Source organism: Eutrema salsugineum, unplaced genomic scaffold (genome assembly GCF_000478725.1).
Source record: "Eutrema salsugineum unplaced genomic scaffold, Eutsalg1_0 scaffold_2, whole genome shotgun sequence".
NCBI classification, from domain to species: Eukaryota; Viridiplantae; Streptophyta; class Magnoliopsida; order Brassicales; family Brassicaceae; genus Eutrema; species Eutrema salsugineum.
This window is the reverse complement of record NW_006256829.1, coordinates 12339530-12359111: the sequence shown is the minus strand read 5'-3', so window position 1 is coordinate 12359111 and position 19582 is coordinate 12339530. Positions and strand designations below refer to the sequence as shown.

General features: G+C 33.8%; 3 protein-coding genes across 3 annotated transcripts; all 3 read left to right on the top strand.

The window, feature by feature from the left end:
* The first annotated feature begins 1022 nt into the window (after positions 1-1022).
* LOC18016871 (heavy metal-associated isoprenylated plant protein 10) lies at positions 1023-1867 on the top strand. Its single transcript, XM_006401729.2, has 3 exons — positions 1023-1142; positions 1309-1387; positions 1511-1867. The coding sequence occupies exons 1-3, from the start codon at positions 1137-1139 to the stop codon at positions 1789-1791; spliced, it is 366 nt and encodes a 121-aa protein (XP_006401792.1). The 5' UTR covers positions 1023-1136; the 3' UTR covers positions 1792-1867.
* A 2439-nt stretch (positions 1868-4306) lies between these two features.
* Positions 4307-6081, top strand: LOC112086755 (heavy metal-associated isoprenylated plant protein 4-like). Its single transcript, XM_024156429.1, has 5 exons — positions 4307-4379; positions 4478-4556; positions 4693-5277; positions 5418-5531; positions 5718-6081. The coding sequence occupies exons 1-5, from the start codon at positions 4374-4376 to the stop codon at positions 5927-5929; spliced, it is 996 nt and encodes a 331-aa protein (XP_024012197.1). The 5' UTR covers positions 4307-4373; the 3' UTR covers positions 5930-6081.
* Positions 6082-12915: 6834 nt separating this feature from the next.
* On the top strand, positions 12916-14645 carry LOC112086507. Its single transcript, XM_024155465.1, has 3 exons — positions 12916-13799; positions 14158-14336; positions 14614-14645. Exons 1-3 carry the CDS (start codon positions 12916-12918, stop codon positions 14643-14645), a joined length of 1095 nt encoding a protein of 364 aa, XP_024011233.1.
* Positions 14646-19582: the final 4937 nt, after the last annotated feature.

Sequence of the window (19582 nt, the reverse complement as noted above, 5' to 3'; positions counted from 1 at the left end):
GTAATTTTGGCTGAGTTTGAACACAAAGAAGAATACAACTATGTTTCAACGACTAAGGAGTTGAATAAAACTAGAACAGGACTTGACACATATCAGCACACATTATTAAATGACTTGGACAAGTAAAGAAAGGATCGTTAAATGATATATTTTTAGAAAAAGCTACTAGAACAGGACTTGACACATATCAAGTATCAACACACAATAGTTTATGACTTGGACATGAAAAACAAATTAAGGATCGTTTAATCATAATATTTGAAAAAAAAACTACTAGAACAGGTCTTGACATATAGATATCACAGAAATTATTAAGTCATTGATCTTAAAAACAATCGGCAGTATTTTGAAAAGTGACATGCCGAGGATTCAATGTGAGAGGCACATAGGTGCACGCAACGTCATTACACGAAGACGATACATTTTGGTGTTTATGTGGAGTTTGAGACTGTAAGTGTAAGTAAGTGTTGCGCCGGAATTACCGATATAACGAGTTTTGAATGTGTTTTGGTCTACGCTTTATAAAAATTTAGTTTAGAGCTAGTTTGGTTCTAAAGAGTCCGTGTAATAAAACAAAGCATTAGATCAAGAGAAAGACAAAAGAAAGAAGCATATACATCATAACACGGTGTTTTAGGCTAGCTAGACTATTTTGTTTTTTTTAAGGCTAGACTATTTGCTGTAAATTGTGAGGTTGTTTCTTATGTCCTAATAGGATTGACTTATTTCTTATAATGTCGAGAGAAGACAAAAGATAGAAGTATATACATTATATAATACGGTGTTAGTTGAAGCTACTATAGTCTATAAACTACTAAACTAAAGAAACGCAGCCACACATTCAAAATTTCTAACGATCTCTACTACATGTATATATGAAGATTCAAACGCTCTTTATTCCTCTTAATTTAACTGTACGAAATTGATTATTCAATTTTGGTGTTCGAATGGCTTCACCTAATCGTTATTATATTCCCTAAAGACAAAATTTCGTATATATAAACTGGGAAGAAAAGGTTTATGATGAGCAAGCAACGTAATAGTTTGCAATCAATTTTCTTTTCATTGTCTCTCTTAACTCCCCCATTATTAGTTTTTTTTTTTTGGCTAAAGTTCTCCAAAATTTCATTCCTAAAATGCAGGTACGTTTTGTTTAGTTTTCAGAATAGGTTTGATTAAACTTTAACAGGTGTGGTATTATCTATGGTAGAAAGCCTACAATAATACACACAGTTATATAAAGTTATAGCTTAAACAATCAACTGATGAATATATAAAGCCTTTTTTTGTTTAAATATTAATTTGCAGGAGAAAGTTGTATTCAAGTTAGACGTTTATGACGAAAGAATCAGACAGAAAGCTATGACTCTTGTCAGTGAGTTTTCAGGTACACCAACACAAATCACTAGCTAGCTATACTTGTACATATATAAATTATATAAACCAGTAAACAAGGTATACAAATTTAAGTAGTGTATACAACTAACTTGTTAATTTGTTGTTTCGTTAGGAGTTACTTCGATAGACTTGAAGGAACAAGGTAAACTAAAAGTGACTGGAGCATTTGATAAGTTTGTAATGACGAAGAAACTAAAGAAGATATATGAATATGCTGATATAATCGGGGTTGAACCGGATGGAGAACCGGTGCAAAATCGCAATCAGGTTAAAGTGCCTAAACCGAAAGTGAATAAGCCTATAAGGCAAACAAAAGTGACCAAGCCTACGACAACTTACCCTCGTCGGAAACCAGGTCAAGCTAAGAACTCGGATGCTTGTATCATCCTGTGAACATATGTACTTCTTTTTTTTTTTTTTATCAAAAAGATCACCACCTTAAGAAAGAGGAAATCTCTTTTTTTTTTTTTTCAAGGTCGCTCAAAAAGCCAATATCTGAACAGAATTTTAAATAAAAGTATATTCAGAATTCAAAACATCAAACGAAATATAGAAGTAAAGCAAATATGCAAAAGCTAGTTTGGTAGTTGTGAACTTGGAGAAGTTTCAGTAACCGTCTTCTGCTTTTTGTTAGCATGTTGTGAGCTTCCCAATAGAAAGTTAGGATCTGAAAAGATTTCCACAAGCCACAGTGCGCTTTCAAAAATCAATTCCCCCTCCAATTTTGGTGGCTGACTTGCACATACAATTTTGTAACCACACCAATGCATACTGACAATAGTACAACGAACAAATATTGTTTCATGTTCGAGATAACCATCAAACTTGGTTCTTTTTCACGATTCTCCAGTGCATCAAAAAAAAATGTCCAGATGCATCTCATCCTCTCTCGCACGTGCATAGTCAATCCCTGCAACTTCCGGTACCAAAACAGTCCTGATTTCGTTACCATCAAATTTCTCAGGATTTGTGGGGAGAGTATTCTTATCTGCGTACAACCGGACGGACACATCACCTTGAAAACCATTTCCCCGAAAAGCTGATTCGATGGATTTATAAATATCTTCAGGATCGAGGTGTTGAGGGATTGGGAAATCATTCAAGTCCCAGAAGATACATGTTTTGGTCTCTGCGGACATAGTTTCGACGGAGAGCGACAAAGATCAGAGACGTATAGATATGTGGCGCGCGGCTGACAGATAGTCCTTGTTTGTTAGGGTTGGATACGTGCTGTGCTGAGTCTATATAAGGCCAGAGACTATTCTTATTGGCCTGCGCTTGGCAGTTATCAAAGGCCCAGATGTCGGGTTTGTATACTTTTTTTTCCAGTTTGATTAGATTTCTTTGAGAAGAATCCATTTGAAGAATTCAATCATGAATTTAAAATGAATTTTTTTAGATTTTAAAATCTTTTAAATTTAAAATGTTGATATTAGTTTTATCGATTCATGTTTAGATTCTAAAATTTCTGCAATATATATTGGATTTTGATTCTACTAATTTACTCGTAAAATTCTATTAAAATTGATTTGAAATGACTTAATATACAAAATTTTTAAAAATTATTTAGTTTTGAATAACACTTGATTTTAATGAAAAATTTGAGATCTTCGTTGAATAACACCAAACTTTAAAATCTCTTAAACATGATTTACAATCAAAAGATCCAATAACACTGAACTTTAAAATCATTAGTTGAATAACAATGGATTGTAATTGGATTTATATTCTATTAAAAACTTTGATTGAACGATCGAATTGAGCTCCAGGGGTTAGAATTTTTGGTGATATTTCATCTCGCTATTTGTAATGCCTTTTTTTGTTGGATCAAAAAAAAAATATATATATATATATATATCTTATATTTGTAATATTTTTCGGTGTTTTAAGATAGAATTCCCACGAAGATTTTTGACCCTTGCCTTCTTTTGTTTTTATACTTGCAAGAGACAACCATTTATTATTATTACAAAGCTCATGGTTTTCATTTAGCTTGTAAATAAACTTCATTCTTCTGATTCAAATTAAAATTTCATTTCACAAGAAAATCTTATTAGTGAAAAAGAAAGAAAAGCTTTAGCAGCAAAAAAAAAAAATACCAAAAAAAGCAAAAAAAAAAAGTAGTTATGGAAACGGAAGAACTAAGAAGAGAGTAGAATAGTTGCACCCAAAAAAAAAAAAGAAGAAGAGAGTAGAATAATGTTTGTTTCGAAAAAAACAATTAAAGGCAAAATACGAGACTCAAACTTGTCAGATATGTTGGGATATTACTAAGCTTTTAAAACCAGTTATTGATTAGTGATTACTTATGCTTGCACATGTAATTTATAAGTCTATTTAGCATGGGGCACGTGCAGCACCACTAGTAACGTGGTCCGTTGGTTTGTTGCGGCGCTAGGGGTCTGCTGGTGTGGCCGAGAGCATTTTTGTCTTGGTGAGGGATTCGAGCTGCTTCCGATAGCTATAAGTTTATATAAAATCATATTATCTCAGGTCGCCTTAACTTTTTCTCTTCAAATAATCCATTATTGTTCTTTCGTGAATTTCAACCACTATAATTAGATATTTCATTTACAAGCTTCGAAGAAACTGTGAGGTTTTCTTTCTTATATCCTTTACGTCTTGACTTTAATTGTTCTTATATCATCGAGTAATCGAGATATCGACAAAAAAAATACACGGTATTAGTTGAAGGCACTAAAGTAAGAGACATGGAACCATCTATATAATATAGAAAGACCCATCTATCATATTAAAAACACGGATTCAAGCTACTTTATTCCTGTTGATTTGATTAATACTAAATTGACTATCTCCTACTTGACCTCTCCGATGGCTTGATCTAATAATTAATATAATACAAAAATCGTATAAATATACGGAGAAGCAAAGGGTTTAAGAGCCAGCTAGCTACGAGATTGCAATCATATTCCTTTACGTTCTCCACTCTCCAAATCTACTTTAGTTCTCCAAAAATGAAGGTTCGCTTTTTCTTCAATATTCAGAGTGTTTTTCTTTTCTTTTCTTTTCTTTATTTGATAACGTTATATTGGTTATACCATGAACTGCTAATTTGCAGGAAGTAGTTGTATACAAGTTTAGAGTTTTTGATGAAAGCATCAAACCGAAAGTTATGGTAGTTGTCTGGGGGTTTCCAGGTAACACAAATCTATGGCTATATTATTATGGCAAGATATTCAGTTCCTATACAGAAACTAGAAATTTTAATCTAGTTTTAGTGCTAAAAGAAACATATATATATATATATATATATATATATATATATTTTGTTAGGAGTTACTTCGGTGATAGAGGTCGAGGGAGAAGGTCAACTAGAGGTGAGGGGAGAATTTGATAAGCTTGAAATGACAAAGGAACTAAAGAAAATAGATGAATCCGTTGTCATAATTGGACCAGATGAAGAAAAAGATCCAGAAGTGAATAAACCACCAACCAATGAAGAAACTTTTTCCAAAACAGCCTTTGGAGAAGACAAAGCGTCTATTGACAAAGAAGAAGTGAACAAGCCATCCGGTGCTGCCGGTAGCTCAAATTGGACAATACCGGTACCATATGGGTTGTGGGACAAGACAAAAGCTCTCGGTGTGGGTGCGGCTAAGCAGGGATTAGGTCTCGGAGCTGCTGCGGCTGAGAAGGCAATAGTTATCGGTGCGGTTGCCGGTAACAAGGCATTAGATATTGGTGCGGTTGTGATTGAGCAGGGGAAGTCTATAGCTGCGGGTGCGGCTGAAAAAATCAGAAAAAGAAAAGCGGATGAGGAACAACGTGAAAAAGAACGTCAAAAAAAAGAAAAAAAGAAAGAGAGTGATCTTCGCTACTTTGAGAATCTCAAGAAAAGAGAAGAAGCACGGAAAAAAGGTAAACACACTGAATTCTTTTGAGGTGGTGATGGATTTGAGCATGGACAAGAATTTCATTTCATCTTTTAATACAAAGATTTATTTGTTGTGTCTTTTTCTTTATTAACCTTAAGATTTTCTTTTTTCCTTATTGCGAAGAGGAAGATGAACGAAATGCCCACATGGCGGAAAAGAGGAAGGAAGATGCACGGAGAAAAGAAGATGCACGGAGAAAAGAAGATGCACGAAGAAAAGAAGATGCACGGAGAAAAGGTACAACACATAATTCTTTTAGTTTAGAAGCTTTCTTTAATTTGAAGGTGGTGATCGGTTTGAGCTCCAAGGACTAGAATTTCATTTCGCCTTTCGTATTACATGTTGTGGTTTCTTATTACATATTGGTAATCTATTTTTTATTGTTGACCTTAAGATTTGTGTTAAAACCATCTGATCATGCAGAAAGAGAAAACACACAAGGGGCAACAGCAAATACAACGGGCTTCACAGGAAGTGGTTGGATGAATACTATTACTTCCTCATTCCCAACAGGACTAACGAGTGCATACACCACGCGAGACCCAAGTTCGACACCAACGGGTGCATCCACGCGAGACCCAAGTTGGACACAAACGAGTGGATCCACGCGAGACCGAAGTTGGACACAATCATAGAAAACGGATTTTCTTAATCCATTAAAGGATTAGCAATACCGTGTTCTGGACTAGATCTTTATCTCACCTTCTAAAATAAAGTTTGTCTCCTTGTTTGTTGTGGTGTTTATTAAAATATTGGCTTTCTATTGTTCTAGTCATGTCTTAAGATTCCTGATCATCCAAATTGTAGTCGTTGGGTGATATCATTTTGTTGATTTGATATTAAAGATTGACCTTTTTTTGAAAGCCATTATAAACAGTTAAATACAAGTTGCTCAAGCCCATGAGGACATTCATAACTGATGTTTATTTTTGTAAAATTAGAGCTGATTCGTTTTGAATATTTTTTTGCTTCTCTCACATATTCACAAACAAATGAAAGACATTGAAGTATATATGAATACACAGAATTTTTTTATAAAAAATAACCTGAGCGGACTACTAGGCTTGATGTAAGTGTGAAAAACCAGACAATATAATATTTATATGAATTGGAAATTTGGAATGCACCAATTCTAATACTTTATTCACTAGAATCTTCTAAGTTATTTTACTACAGCATATTACAATTACTTTGGTGTTACACAACTCTAACTACATAGAATGCCCCCAAACAATTTCTAGTCTACGCGTTCCCAACCTAAATCTCACCCTACCATCAGGACCGGATCTGGAGACAGCCTGATGAAACATTCGCCTATAGCTCCCAAAATTTTTCTTTGATTATTTACGAATTTTCAGCCTCCAAATCACAAAAAATTGTTCTTAAATTGTTTATAGCCCTCAAATTCTCAGATCTGGCCCTGCCTACCATAAATCAAGAGAATAGCCGAACACTCACCCTTTAATTTCTGTTTTTCGTGGAAGCTTCAAGATACAGTCTCTCAAAACTGCGGTTCAACATGTTAACCTAAAAACCCTTTCTCACCCAAGTCCGTCGTTACCTAAATCCCTAAACGTAGCACATGAACAAAAAGTTATCCTATTACTAATAAAAATTAAAGTTAAATGTTTCTAAGAATATCTACATAGGATTAAAAAACGACAGTTCTATTGGTTTACATCAACATTCAAAATTAAGAAAATTTCAAAAAATTAATATTATTGTTAATAAAATCTTATATTATTAATTGACAAGTACATTTAAAAAAAAAATCATTTGTCCCATGTATTATTTACATGAATGTCATGCTGAGGTATCAATCGGTTTAATGGTTGTAATGCCATAAATTGAAAAAAGTTAATCTGTTGTGCCATAAACAAGTCTGTGTGCCATAATACACATGTAATTCTTATTTTACCCTTAATAAAATTTTTTGTGGCATTCCTGAATTTAATAAAAAATGATTGATTTTATTTAAATTGAAATTAATAATTTAAAACAAAATTAATTTAAAAAATAATTATTTTAATTTTTTTTTTCTGTTTCTTCTTCTTCGTCAACGTTTTGTTGATGGATTCTGAAAACCACCAAATCTCATTCTCGCCGTCAAACCCTCGCCTCTCCTCCTCTTCTTCATCCTCTCTCCACCACAATTGTTGAAGTTTCAAACCCATTTAGGTTTTTGTTTGGAGATTTGGGGATTTTACAATTTAGGGGTTGAATTTGTCAAAATTGCTTGTTTGGTATGTAAATCGGGTTGGTAACCTAGTTTATGTGATGATTAGGTCTTTGCATAGATAATTTATCAAATATAGTTGTTGAATCGTAGTGATTATTAGGTAGAAAATCTGAGTTCATCACCAAATCTGCAGAAGATGACAACTGGTACGAATGGTACAACTAAGAGATAAGAGGACAACTAGTACAACTGGTACAACTATGAGATAGAGGACAACTGGTACAAATAGGTATAACTAAGATAACTTAAATAATTGCTGATTGAAAATTCTTTTATTATAATTGAAAATCGGGTTGGTAACCCAGTTTTATATGACGATTAGGTATTTGCATGAATAATTTCCTAAATATAGTCGTTGAATCGTAGTGATTCTTAGGTAAAGTATAATTATATCTGAGTTCATCTCCAAATCTGCAGAGGAGGACAACTAGTACAATTAGGTACAACTATGTACAAAAATTGACAGCGCACATAAGTGCACATGTTATTTTGATGGATAACTTGACACTTAGGTAAGTCAATCTAATATAGAGGATTTCATTTTTGGCGGAGAATACTTTCTGGATGGAAATAAACAAGGTACAACTATATGCAATTTTTTCATTAGAAAATAATAGTGATAAACTATAAATATAGAAAGCAAACATTCACTTAAAAATGTAAAAAATTTGTAAACTATAAGGAATAAAATTAAAAAGATGGATAACATGAAATTTATCATTTTTCTAATACATATTATTGGTTTCACATCCAACACCCCTTATGATACAAAAAAGACTTTGATAATGTTAAGAATCTTATGATGGAAAAGAACCAAAATTATGATTTTGCATAAATTGTTTATGAAAATGTTGTAAATAGACTACAATAGTCAAAAATCATGTGGACAACTACAAAATAATAATTTATATCAAGGGACAACTGGAAAAATACTAAAATTGTCAAAAGACAACTATGAAGAATTTTGGACAACTAGACAACTGAGTACAACTATGTATAAAATTGACGGTGCACATGGTACTTTGACTGCGCACGTGTCCCTTTTTGTCGGCGCACGTGCGTCTACGACTGACAACATAGTTGTACCTAGTTGTCTAGTTGTCCAAAATTTGTAATAGTTGTCCTTTGATCGATTTTGTAGTTTTTTCAGTTGTCCTTCGACATAAATTATTATGTTATAGTTGTCCACAAAAATTTCGAACATTATATAGCAGCCCCAAGGGTTTTGCGTCATTATTTCTATTTCCTATATTTTGGCATAGATGCTTGCATAAGATGGATAACATTGTCAAAGACTTCCTTATAACATAAGGGTTATTTCAAATGAAACCAATAATATTTGGTTTTTTGAACAAAACAAAGTTTTATTTTACTATTTCTAGTATAGACGTTAAAAGATACAATTTTTAGGGTATGGGTTATATTGGCTTTTAAGTAAATAATATTAGGAATTTATTTTTTAACACTACAATTAAAATATAGTTGTCCCGAGTTGCACCTAGTTGCCCTGGAGAAATTCAAAATACAAATAACTCCAAATAAATAGTAATGCAAGAAATCAAAGAAATCCAAAATATAAATAACTCCAAAATAAATAGTAATGCAAAAAATCAAAAAAATCCAAGAAATTTAAAATACAAATAACTCCAAAATACTCATGTACACACTAAGGCTGAAATAAGTTGAATCTTTCATTCAGTTGTACCTTTTTTTTAAATTAAGGAGTTATATATACTTGTTTTTAGATTAAGGAGTTATAGATATTGTATATATGTGTCTACTGTACTTTGTTTATCCCTATTTGGGAAAGATTTTCTCTGCTAAAATGTGGCTATCGAGAATGAAAATTCTTCGGCTAAAATGTAATTTCCTTAGCTAAAATAAAACCTCTTCGGATATAATAAACCCGAAAACATACACAAATTAAGTTTCCATGCTACTTTTGCTCTGAAACCACTTATCTAATTTATTATCCGTTTTTGTCTTTTGGCAACGTTTTTTGGAGAATAAAAACCACTTTTTTGTTTTTTTTTGTGTAATTCGGCAGTAAGACAAAAAATTCTTGTATATTATCAGAAATACTCCACTTAGTTTCATTTATATGTGCAATTCATTCTCCACATAAATTATCTACTCCAAAGCTGTTTAGTTTCATATATTGCAATCTTTTTACATACAATATATTCCAAATACCGAATAAGTTATCTGTTCCAAATATGAGGAATTAAATGATATAAAATCTATTGAATTGCTTGTGTGGCTGATACTCATTATCTCTTGAAAATATAGTAAACAATTCTTAATTAACTATTATTCAAGGTGTCTTAGTTGTAGACTTATATCCATTTGTACTAGGTGTCCTCTATCTCATAGTTGTATCAGTTGTACTAGTTGTCCTCTGATCTCTTAGTTGTACCATTCGTACCAGTTGTCCTCCTCTGCAGATTCGGTGATGAACTCAGGTATAATTATAATTTACCTAAGAATCAATACAATTCAACGATTATATTTAACAAATTATCCATGCAAATACCTGATCATCACATAAAACTGGGTTACCAACCCGATTTGCAATTATAATAAAATAATTTTTAATCAGCAATTATTTAAGTTGTCTTAGTTATACCTATTTGTACCAGTTGTCATCTATCTCATAGTTGTACCAATTGTACTAGTTGTCCTCTTATCTCTTAGTTGTACCATTCGTACCAGTTGTCCTCCTCTGTAGATTTGGTGATGAACTCGGATTTTAATTCTAATCTATCTAAGAATCACTACGATTCAACAACTATATTCGATAAATTATCTATGCAAAGATCTAATCATGCGTAACCAACCCGATTTGCATACCGAACAAGCAATTTTGGCAAATCTAATCCCTAAATTGTGAAATCCATAAATCTCTAAATAAAAACCTAATTGGGGTTTGAAGCTTCAACAATTGTGGTTGGAAGGAGATAAAGGTAAGAAACTGATTACAGAGAATGAAGAGACAAAGTTTGGATGATGAAGATTTGATTTTGGTGATTTTTAGAATCTATCGTCGAAACGACGATGATGAAGATGAGTAGAGAAAAAAAAATGATAATTAAAGAAAAATAATTAAAGAATTAAAAGAAATTGATTTTTTTAGAAAGAAATTGAATTTTTTTACGGGTTATCGGGTGGGCTTAAAACGGGTAGGTTTTACCCTGGTATTTTCGTGATTATGAAGACATATAAGGAAAAAAGTATAATTTCCAGAGTTTAAATTAATAAAAATAATTCAAAAAGAAATTAATTATTAGAGTCATGCCTTTTCAACCTATTTTTTCGTGTTTTATAGCTTTTCAGCCTCGTACTCGTATCAATCTCAGAAACCTTCTCAACATTTTTTTAAAAGTAGGTTCAACTAATTATTAGATTAACTAAATTTTGCGTCCACGCTATGCGTGGGTATTTTGTTGATAAATAAAATTTTCTCAATTGTCTAAGAACATAGAATATTGATAGTAACACATATCCAAAAATAAAAATATTAACTGATAATTTTTGTTTTTGGGTCAAAATATTAACTGATAATAATGATACTATATAATCATTAATCATCTTCACATCCAAGCTTCTGGGACTTAATATAATTCTCTTTTTACAAAATTTATTATCAGTTTTTGTAGAAAATGATTCCCCATAAAATTTTGATCATTCTCGATAAACGTATATAACTAACAATAAAATTGTTCTATTCACCGGCAAGTATGAACTCAGAGGCCCATTAATAATAGAGGCAATTATATTTATAGGACAAAAAATTTGTACTATTGCCCCCTTAAGACTTTTTCAAATTTGACCACTTTTGGACATAAAGACCATTTTATAGGATTTCGAAAATTAAAAAAATATAGTTTTACAGTCTAAAACATTTTGGAAAAATAAAAAAGGGAATTGCGAATACTTTCTGAAATATAATATATTTTTTAAAAAATTTTAAACATTTGTTTTACAAATATTTTCCGAATTAGTAGAAAGTGCATTCTACAAATCTATAAATTATAGAATAGGCTTTCTACGATTTCATTAGTTTTCTACTAAAAATATAGAATTAGTTTTCTACATTTCTTCTATGTTCTACAAAGCTGTGAAACCGTATTCTATAAATTTAACATTGTTCTACAGTTTAGTAGAATTATATTTCTATAGTTCACTCTTTGTTCTACATCTTAGTAGAATTGGGTTTCTACGGAAACACTTTGTTCTACAAATTTAGTAGAATCTCATTTCTACGGAAACCCTTTATTCTACAATTATAGAATACCTATTCTACAATTCAGTTAAATGAATTTCCGAAAATCTAGGAGCAGATCTAGGAGAAGATATTTCTTTCCTTTTCATAATATTTAATTTCCTAATTAATTTTTGAAATATTTTTTTTCAATTTAGAGAATTCTGTCGCCATTTTTTTTCTTCTCCTCCTCAATCTAGCGTTTTTTCTCCTCCTTCAACCTACAAACTTTCGCGTTTTCTTCATAACTTTTACGTTTTCTCCTTTTTTTTCGTACCACCTGATTTAAAATATGTTACAAACCTACGTAACATGTGGATTATGGACTTCTGGTTTGAAGAGAGAGTGGGATTTTAATGTCGATGAAGAGAAAGGAGGAAGATTGATAACTCTGGAATCGAGTACAAGTTTTGAGGAATTAAAAATGATGGTGAAAGAGGACTATGGTATCGTCGATCAGCATGTTCAAATCAGTTATCTACCTAGTGATTTGACTGATAAATCAGGGTTTCCCCCAGTCATTATCACAAATGATCGTCAAGTTAAAAATTTTGTTGGATATGCAAAAAAAAAACCCTTCAGTTTGGTTCTGTGTGACACTGACAGGTCCATCTGCAATTAGAAGCGAACTTGTCAACATTGATTTGAATAAAGAGCCCTCTGACTCTGGCAGCAATGAGAAACAGCAGGAAAAACCTGAACCTTTAGTCTTACAGCTGCAAAATGATGGCTGCACAACAGGTGCTCGTAAGCTAGAAGGTCTTGGCAAGGATGCTGAAGATATTTTTTTTGGTGAGGAGGAAGAAAAAATCCAATCTCGGTGTTGGTTAGTAGACACTGTCAAGAAGGGGCAACTTTTCAAAAGCAAAAACTATTTGAAAGCGACTTTTGAAATATGTGCAATGCAGCACAACTTTGATTATGATGTGACGAAATCTACAAAAAAAATCTGGTCAATACGCTGCAAAGATAGGGTGTGCTCCTGGAGCGTTCGTGCAGAATGTTTAGAAGGCTCAACCTATTTCAAAATAAACAAGTATGTTGCTGAACATACATGTGCTCCATCGAAAAAAACAAAAATCGGTAGAACAGCTTCAGCGAAAACAATTAGACTACAGATTATGCATAGGTTTGAAGGTGTTAAAGAAGGGCCAATACCTCGGGAAATCATGGAATTTATGCGAAGTGAGTATGGATGCGAGATCTCCTACCAACATGCTTGGGATGCGCGTGAATATGCAGTTAGTGTTGCTAGAGGAATTCCAGAAAAAGGTTATGGCAAAATTCGCAAATATTTGCACATGTTGAAACAAGCTAATCCGGGTACGCATACTCATTTCGAAACTGATTCCGATAATAGATTCAAATATCTATTTATTGCTTTCGGCCAGTCGATTAGAGGTTTCTATAGAGCTATGCGTAGGGTTATTGTTGTTGATGGCACGTTTTTGAAAAGCAAATACAAAGGTGTTCTGCTTGTCGCTACAGCGTTAGATGGTGACTCCAGCTTGTATCCAATAGCATTTGGGGTTGTTGATTCTGAGAATGATCGGTCTTGGGAGTGGTTTTTCAGGCAGCTATTGGTCGTTATAGCTGATGGGCAAGGTGTAGCTTTTGTGTCAGATAGAAATGTGTCTGTTACTAAAGCACTTGCTAGAGTTTATCCGCACTCTTCACATGGAATTTGCATACATCATTTGTTGAGTAATGTGGCATCTCATTTCAAGACAAAGGGTTTGGTTGGTTTAATTGCAAAAGCGTCAAAAGAATATAGGGTATCTGAATTTGAGAGGCGATTCAATGATATTCGCAACATAAGTCCGCTCGTTGCGAAATACTTGATGGAGGCTGGTGTGGAAAAGTGGGCGCGATGCAAGTTTTCTGGATTCAGATATGACATTCGAACCACTAACCCAGCTGAGTCGATGAATTCTGTTCTGTTAGCACCCAGAGAGTTTCCTGTCATTCCTTTGTTGGACAGCATCAGAGAAATGTTAACCAAATGGTTTTATGATCGAAGAAGAGTAAGCTCAAAGCATAATGCCCCATTAACTATTGAGATCGAAAAAAAAATTGACAGGAGGATTGAGAAGGGTAAATCACTCCGGGTTCATCCAGTTAGCTTGAATTGACTTTTGGTTAGAGGAGACAAATTCGATTGTGTAGTTGACTTGGAGCTAAGGACGTGTACTTGTGGGAAGTACACACTGTTAAAAATCCCTTGCAGACATGCCATCAAAGCTGTTTTTCGGTGAACAAGGAACCACACACACTTACTGATGCAAGGTTTAATATAGCAATCTTAATCTTCTTTTACAATATTCGAATTTTTTTTCTTACATTGAAAATACATTGCATTCTAGGTATACCACTGCCGTATGGAGAATAGCTTACAAAGAAAGCATTAATCCAATAGCCGTTCCAGAGGATGCATGGGTCGTCCCATTGGACATTGAAAATTCCAAAGTTCTTGCACCAGAAACACGGAGAGCAGCTGGTAGACGACGCAAGCGAAGATATGAGACGGTGGAAGACGTAATACGTAATTCACAGGGATCACAGCAGACTAAAAAACATAAGTGTAGTCGTTGTGGTTTGGAAGGACACAAGAGAGGGACATGTGACATGCCTATCTAGGCATCTCTTTTTAGTTCTTGGACATGTTTGCATTTCTGTTCTCTAGTTTATGAACTGGTTGACATTGTTTTTTTTAAGAATTCTATTTGCAAAACAGTTTATTCTTGGTAAGCTGCTAAAAGCTGTGCGAGATTGAGTGAAAAATAAATATTTTTTGTAAAATTTTTGCTGGGTTTTTACAGGTTTCGATGAACCTACTGCCATTGCGCTGTAAATCGTAAAGGAACAAAAAAAAATTTAAGCACTCACCAAGGATCGAACACTGAACCTTTTTGAAGAGAGATGCGAAACCAGTAATGATAGGCCGGAAATCAATAATTGGGTATAGACAAATTTATTTAAGGTTAGATTTTATGAGTTTTTATTAAAAAACTTACACACCATTCGGTGGGGTTCGAACTCATGTCCATATGTAGGGTACGTATACTGGAAACCAGTTGGGCTAGGTCGGAAATCAATAATTGTGTATAGACAAATTTATTTAAGGTTAGATTGAATGAGTTTTTATTAAAAAACTTACCCACCATCCGGTGAGGTTCGAACTCATGTCCATATGTAGGGTACTTATACTGGAAACCAGTTGGGCTAGGTCGGAAATCAATAATTGTGTATAGACAAATTTTTTTAAGGTTAGATTGAATGAGTTTTTATTAAAAAACTTACCCACCATTCGGTGGGGTTGGAACTCATGTCCATATGTAGGGTACTTTTATTGGAAACCAGTTGGGCTAGGTCGGAAATCGATAATTGTGTATAGACAAATTTATTTAAGGTTAGCTTGAATGATTTTATATTAAAGCGATATATTGGTTTTTAAATGAACAACATGTTGTCATATGTTACAGCTTAAATCGATTTACTATTTCGCTGCATTTTCAATTCCATTAACGTTCATCATTTATCAAACTAATGTCATAGATATAGCAGAAAACATGTAAAAATTTATATAAAAATGTCGTACATCATAAAATAAGTTAACGAAAAAACAAATAATACGAATTAGTTTCTCAGAGATCTGGATCAATGTCAATCTCCTCCGTTTCCCAGCTGATAGGCTCATACCTAGGTCATATAAGAAGCAAAACAACTGTTAATTGTTGGTCATATAAGGAATTCCACCAATAAGTTAAAAAAAAAACAAAAACAAATCAAGCAGGTAGTTTCATACCTAGACATTCGGTCAATGAAGACAGGATCGTTTGCAGCATAAAAAAGATCACATGCTATCTTCATACGAGCAATGTTAATGTTGTCATCATGCATCAAAGACAAGTCCAGCCCGCGTGCGTGACACTCAATGTATTTCAAAGCATACACTCCACAATCACATTGAGTTTTATTACTTCCCCGTTTCACCTGAGCATATTGGATCCCATAGGGCTTCACATTCAACTGTTTCTTGTTCTTAGGAGACTGCACTTCCTTCACTAGTCGAGGCATGAGAACCGAGAATGCTTCTACCAACTTTCCATACTTGAATCCATTACAATCGAAGACTTCAACAGTTCTTTGAACAAAATTCACGCACAAAGAGATCCAATGATTACCATTCACGTTAACCGGTGCGTAAAGTCTGTCAACATCAACGTCGAAAATCTTCTTTGTTCTCCCATGTGATGGTAACTCCCCGATGGCGTAATGTAGGAGCCGTTTGTTGAATTCAAAGGTTCTTTTACCCTCCAACAATTTTTTGTAAGCACCCTCGAGTTGGGCAGCAAAATAACAATCCACAAAAACCACACGGTTTTCAGTCCATCGACGCAAAGCTGTGTACTCACGAAATAAGTACATAACAGCATCCATATCCTGGGAAAATACATATGTCTAAATACAACTACACTAAGAAGAAAAAAAATATATTTGTATTTGGGTAATTACGTACCGGTGTATGTAGCCAACTCCTAAAACTAATAATCCGATGCGCAACCTCGAATGTGAAATCCACAGGACCACATTTTAATGAACTGAAAAATTGTTTAAAAATCTCTCAATTTTCTTTTCATTCAAGTGAATTTCAGAACACTATTACTCAACGTTAAGTAAAAAAAAAATACTTACTTTGATTTATCCATTGACCACTGTTGTAGTTTCTCTAAGCGTGATTCAGGAACAAAAACTAAACTGTAATCAGGATCATCTTCTCTGTATCCATTATTTGGAAATGAGGGTATTTTGAAATTTTTTCTCCTAGAAGTCGACGACTTCTTGACAGTGGGTACCGGCAGTATATGTTCTATTCGCTGTAAAGCCGGTGTTAGATCAAACCCGTTAACAAACGAATCTTGAGATAGATGGCCTGAAGTTTTTTCAAGGAACTCTTGGGTACCCAATCCTAAATCAATGTCTGATAACTGAGACAACTGAACATCATGGAGATCCGCCAAAGGCCCATCATTTATAACGGTCTGTCAATACAAACAAATATTAGAAGTAATCAACAACAAAAAACAGACAAAAACAACACAACCAAATATTTTACAAAACATAAATACAATATGTCACATACAATATTACATTTTAAATAATTTTACAAAACATAAATACAATATTACATTTTAAATAAATTTTCAGTTATAGATATAACAATACCAAAATTATATTTGGTACACTAGTAAATTATCGCCGGGAAATATCTCCGAATGATAAAGCGCTAAATCCACTCCAATTAGTGCATCTAGGAATGGTAACTGGCGCATTTTTCACTTTTGTGCTCATCATTGTCCCTAAAACAGGTATTGCTTCCATCAACCAGATCTGAAGAGCTAGAGAAAATCCATCCAGAGTACACGACTTCCCTTCTCGCAGCCCCGCACTACTCTTGTTAATGTTTTCCACCAGAAAGTCGAATGACGTAAGACCCCATGGGTATCTATGCAGCCTCTCTAAATCCATCACCAACATAATGTATTTGCGCGGGATACGAACGTAAATACTCTACGCCATAACCAAACCCGCAATAATACACACGTAGACCAACCTCAACCTATCCTCGCGACTCCATTTGTTAGCAGACTTTATGTGAACATCCTTTATCATTTTCAGGGTTATTCCTGCATTACTCTCCAACAGATTGCTCCAGAATCCACCGTCTTTCTCCCAGGTTTCCCAGTTCTCGTTATTCGTCTCCCGGAACATGAAACCAGTAACTGCATAATACTCTTGCATGGAGAATCGAAGAGGTCGCTGTCCGAAAATGAACCACAGTTCGTGCTTCTTGTCTGTCATAAGCTGTTTGCCGAGAATGCTGTGGATCAGCCTCGCCGAATACCCAAGACCATTCTCATGCATCTTCACAATCGACCCAAAAACTGGATCTTGCAAAACTATCTTATACTCTGCTTCCATGTACTGCTTAACGAGGCCAAGAATCGACAATGTGCAGCGGTTGTTAATTTTATCAATTTCCGGTACACTTCCTGGCGTAAAAAATCGTTTAGGCAAGTCCATATCCAATCCTGTGAATAAGAAATAAAAGATTAAGGAAATGAGTAGCTATCTTCATACATAAAACATCACATAAACGAGATTAATGAGTAGCAATCAAAGACAATGATAAAAAAGGTAATTAACTATGTTCAACGCTTTTCATGAGTAAAACCCAAACCACGAAATTCCATGGACAAGGAAACAAAAAACACTACGTAACTGCACTTGAAAGAGGAATATCATCCAAGATTCAGACACGTTTATGAGAGATTCTTAAATAATAGGCTGCTTCAACTTCTATTCGATTTTGGCACCCAAAATAGCAGAACCAAATTCAGATTTTAAAGAAAACCAGGCACCCAAAATGAAGATAAGTAGCAGCATTCCACAAAGCAATCAGAACAGTAGTAACAAGGCACTTGTACAATTATTTAACCTCTAGATTTAAACATACGTAACTGATTAACAATATAGAAGACCAACGAACTGGAAAATTTCGATGATGCAAAGCTTGTCAATTAAGTCGAAAATTCCTAATTCCACCAAAATTCCAGAGACGAACATGTATAAACTTTTCATTGTAGAAACCCAAGCAATACCATAATCTAGTAAAATTTCCTAAAGTCTAATCCATCTAATTCTTCACCAAATCACAGATCAAAAACAATTTGTAACTATAAATTCAGACCATAAATACACTTCAGCCTCTATCTCTCCATAGCGCACATACTTTCTCACTCTGTTTTCACAAACTCAAATCTCTTTTTTCTCTTTTGGCTCAAATGATAAAAAAAAATTTGATAACTATCCATAATATACAAATATCAAGTTGTTACGCTCGTTAAATTTGTTAACTGATCATTTTCGTCTACAAAGTCAGAGATCATGGTTACTTTCTTCCTTGTAATTCCTTCGTTTCCATATTTGTTGTATGGACGCAAAACCATTTCACCTAGTGCTAACAAAAATAAGGATCTTTGATGCAAAAAAATGAGGAAAATGGTTAGAAAAGTAGGGCACAATCAAACTTTTGTTATATGTATATATAAAAGGTTTTTAAACACCGACATCAAAGTATGATATAGGCATAGCTATAAACCAGAAACTTTAGTAGAATTTGTTTTCCACGTGGGCACCATAGATGCCGATTGCCGACCTGCTAATTTTACTTCAAACACAATGAGCCACACAATAAGAATTTACAAACATAACATGGGTAAATTCTTGAGTTTGTTAGATTAATAGACACACACACACCCAGAACATCTTAACATAAGCTCTAATCTCCCATGTAAAATTCGAAATTGAATAACAACAAATCATGGGAAGCTAACAAAGAGAAGAAGAAAACAATTAAAAACCCAATTTCGCAATAGAACACTGTCAACAAAAGAACACATCTTTGACTTGGATTATAACCGTAATTGAACACATAAGTTAAGAGGAAGTCTTATTTGAGAAACCCAAGACTCAACGAAGCTCGAGCAACCCAGCACATGATTCCTCAAATTAATCAGAAATCAAATGCAAATAAAGAGCCTTTGAAAGAAGAGAGAAATCACCAATCTGGAAAAGAAGGAACAAGTACCTGAAAAGAGGTTTAAAAAAATATTCCAGCGAGAGAGAGATTGACAATCTGTCCACACAGCACTTGCTTTACTCACTTATTCAGAGAAAAGAAAAAGTTAAATTTGGGTTGATTCAAGAAAAATTTAGCGAGAGAAG

Coding starts and splice junctions, on each gene's coding strand:
- LOC18016871 (XM_006401729.2), top strand. Junction 1,388..1,510: donor TCTTGTCAGTGAGTTTTCAG/GTACACCAACAC, acceptor TTGTTTCGTTAG/GAGTTACTTCGATAGACTTG.
- LOC112086507 (XM_024155465.1), top strand. CDS start 12,916: ATGCATAGGTTTGAAGGTGTTAAAGAAGGGCCAATACCTCGGGAAATC. Junction 13,800..14,157: donor AGAGAAATGTTAACCAAATG/GTTTTATGATCG, acceptor ATTGCATTCTAG/GTATACCACTGCCGTATGGA. Junction 14,337..14,613: donor GACGGTGGAAGACGTAATAC/GTAATTCACAGG, acceptor GGGTTTTTACAG/GTTTCGATGAACCTACTGCC.
- LOC112086755 (XM_024156429.1), top strand. Junction 4,557..4,692: donor AGTTGTCTGGGGGTTTCCAG/GTAACACAAATC, acceptor ATATTTTGTTAG/GAGTTACTTCGGTGATAGAG. Junction 5,278..5,417: donor AGAAGAAGCACGGAAAAAAG/GTAAACACACTG, acceptor CTTATTGCGAAG/AGGAAGATGAACGAAATGCC.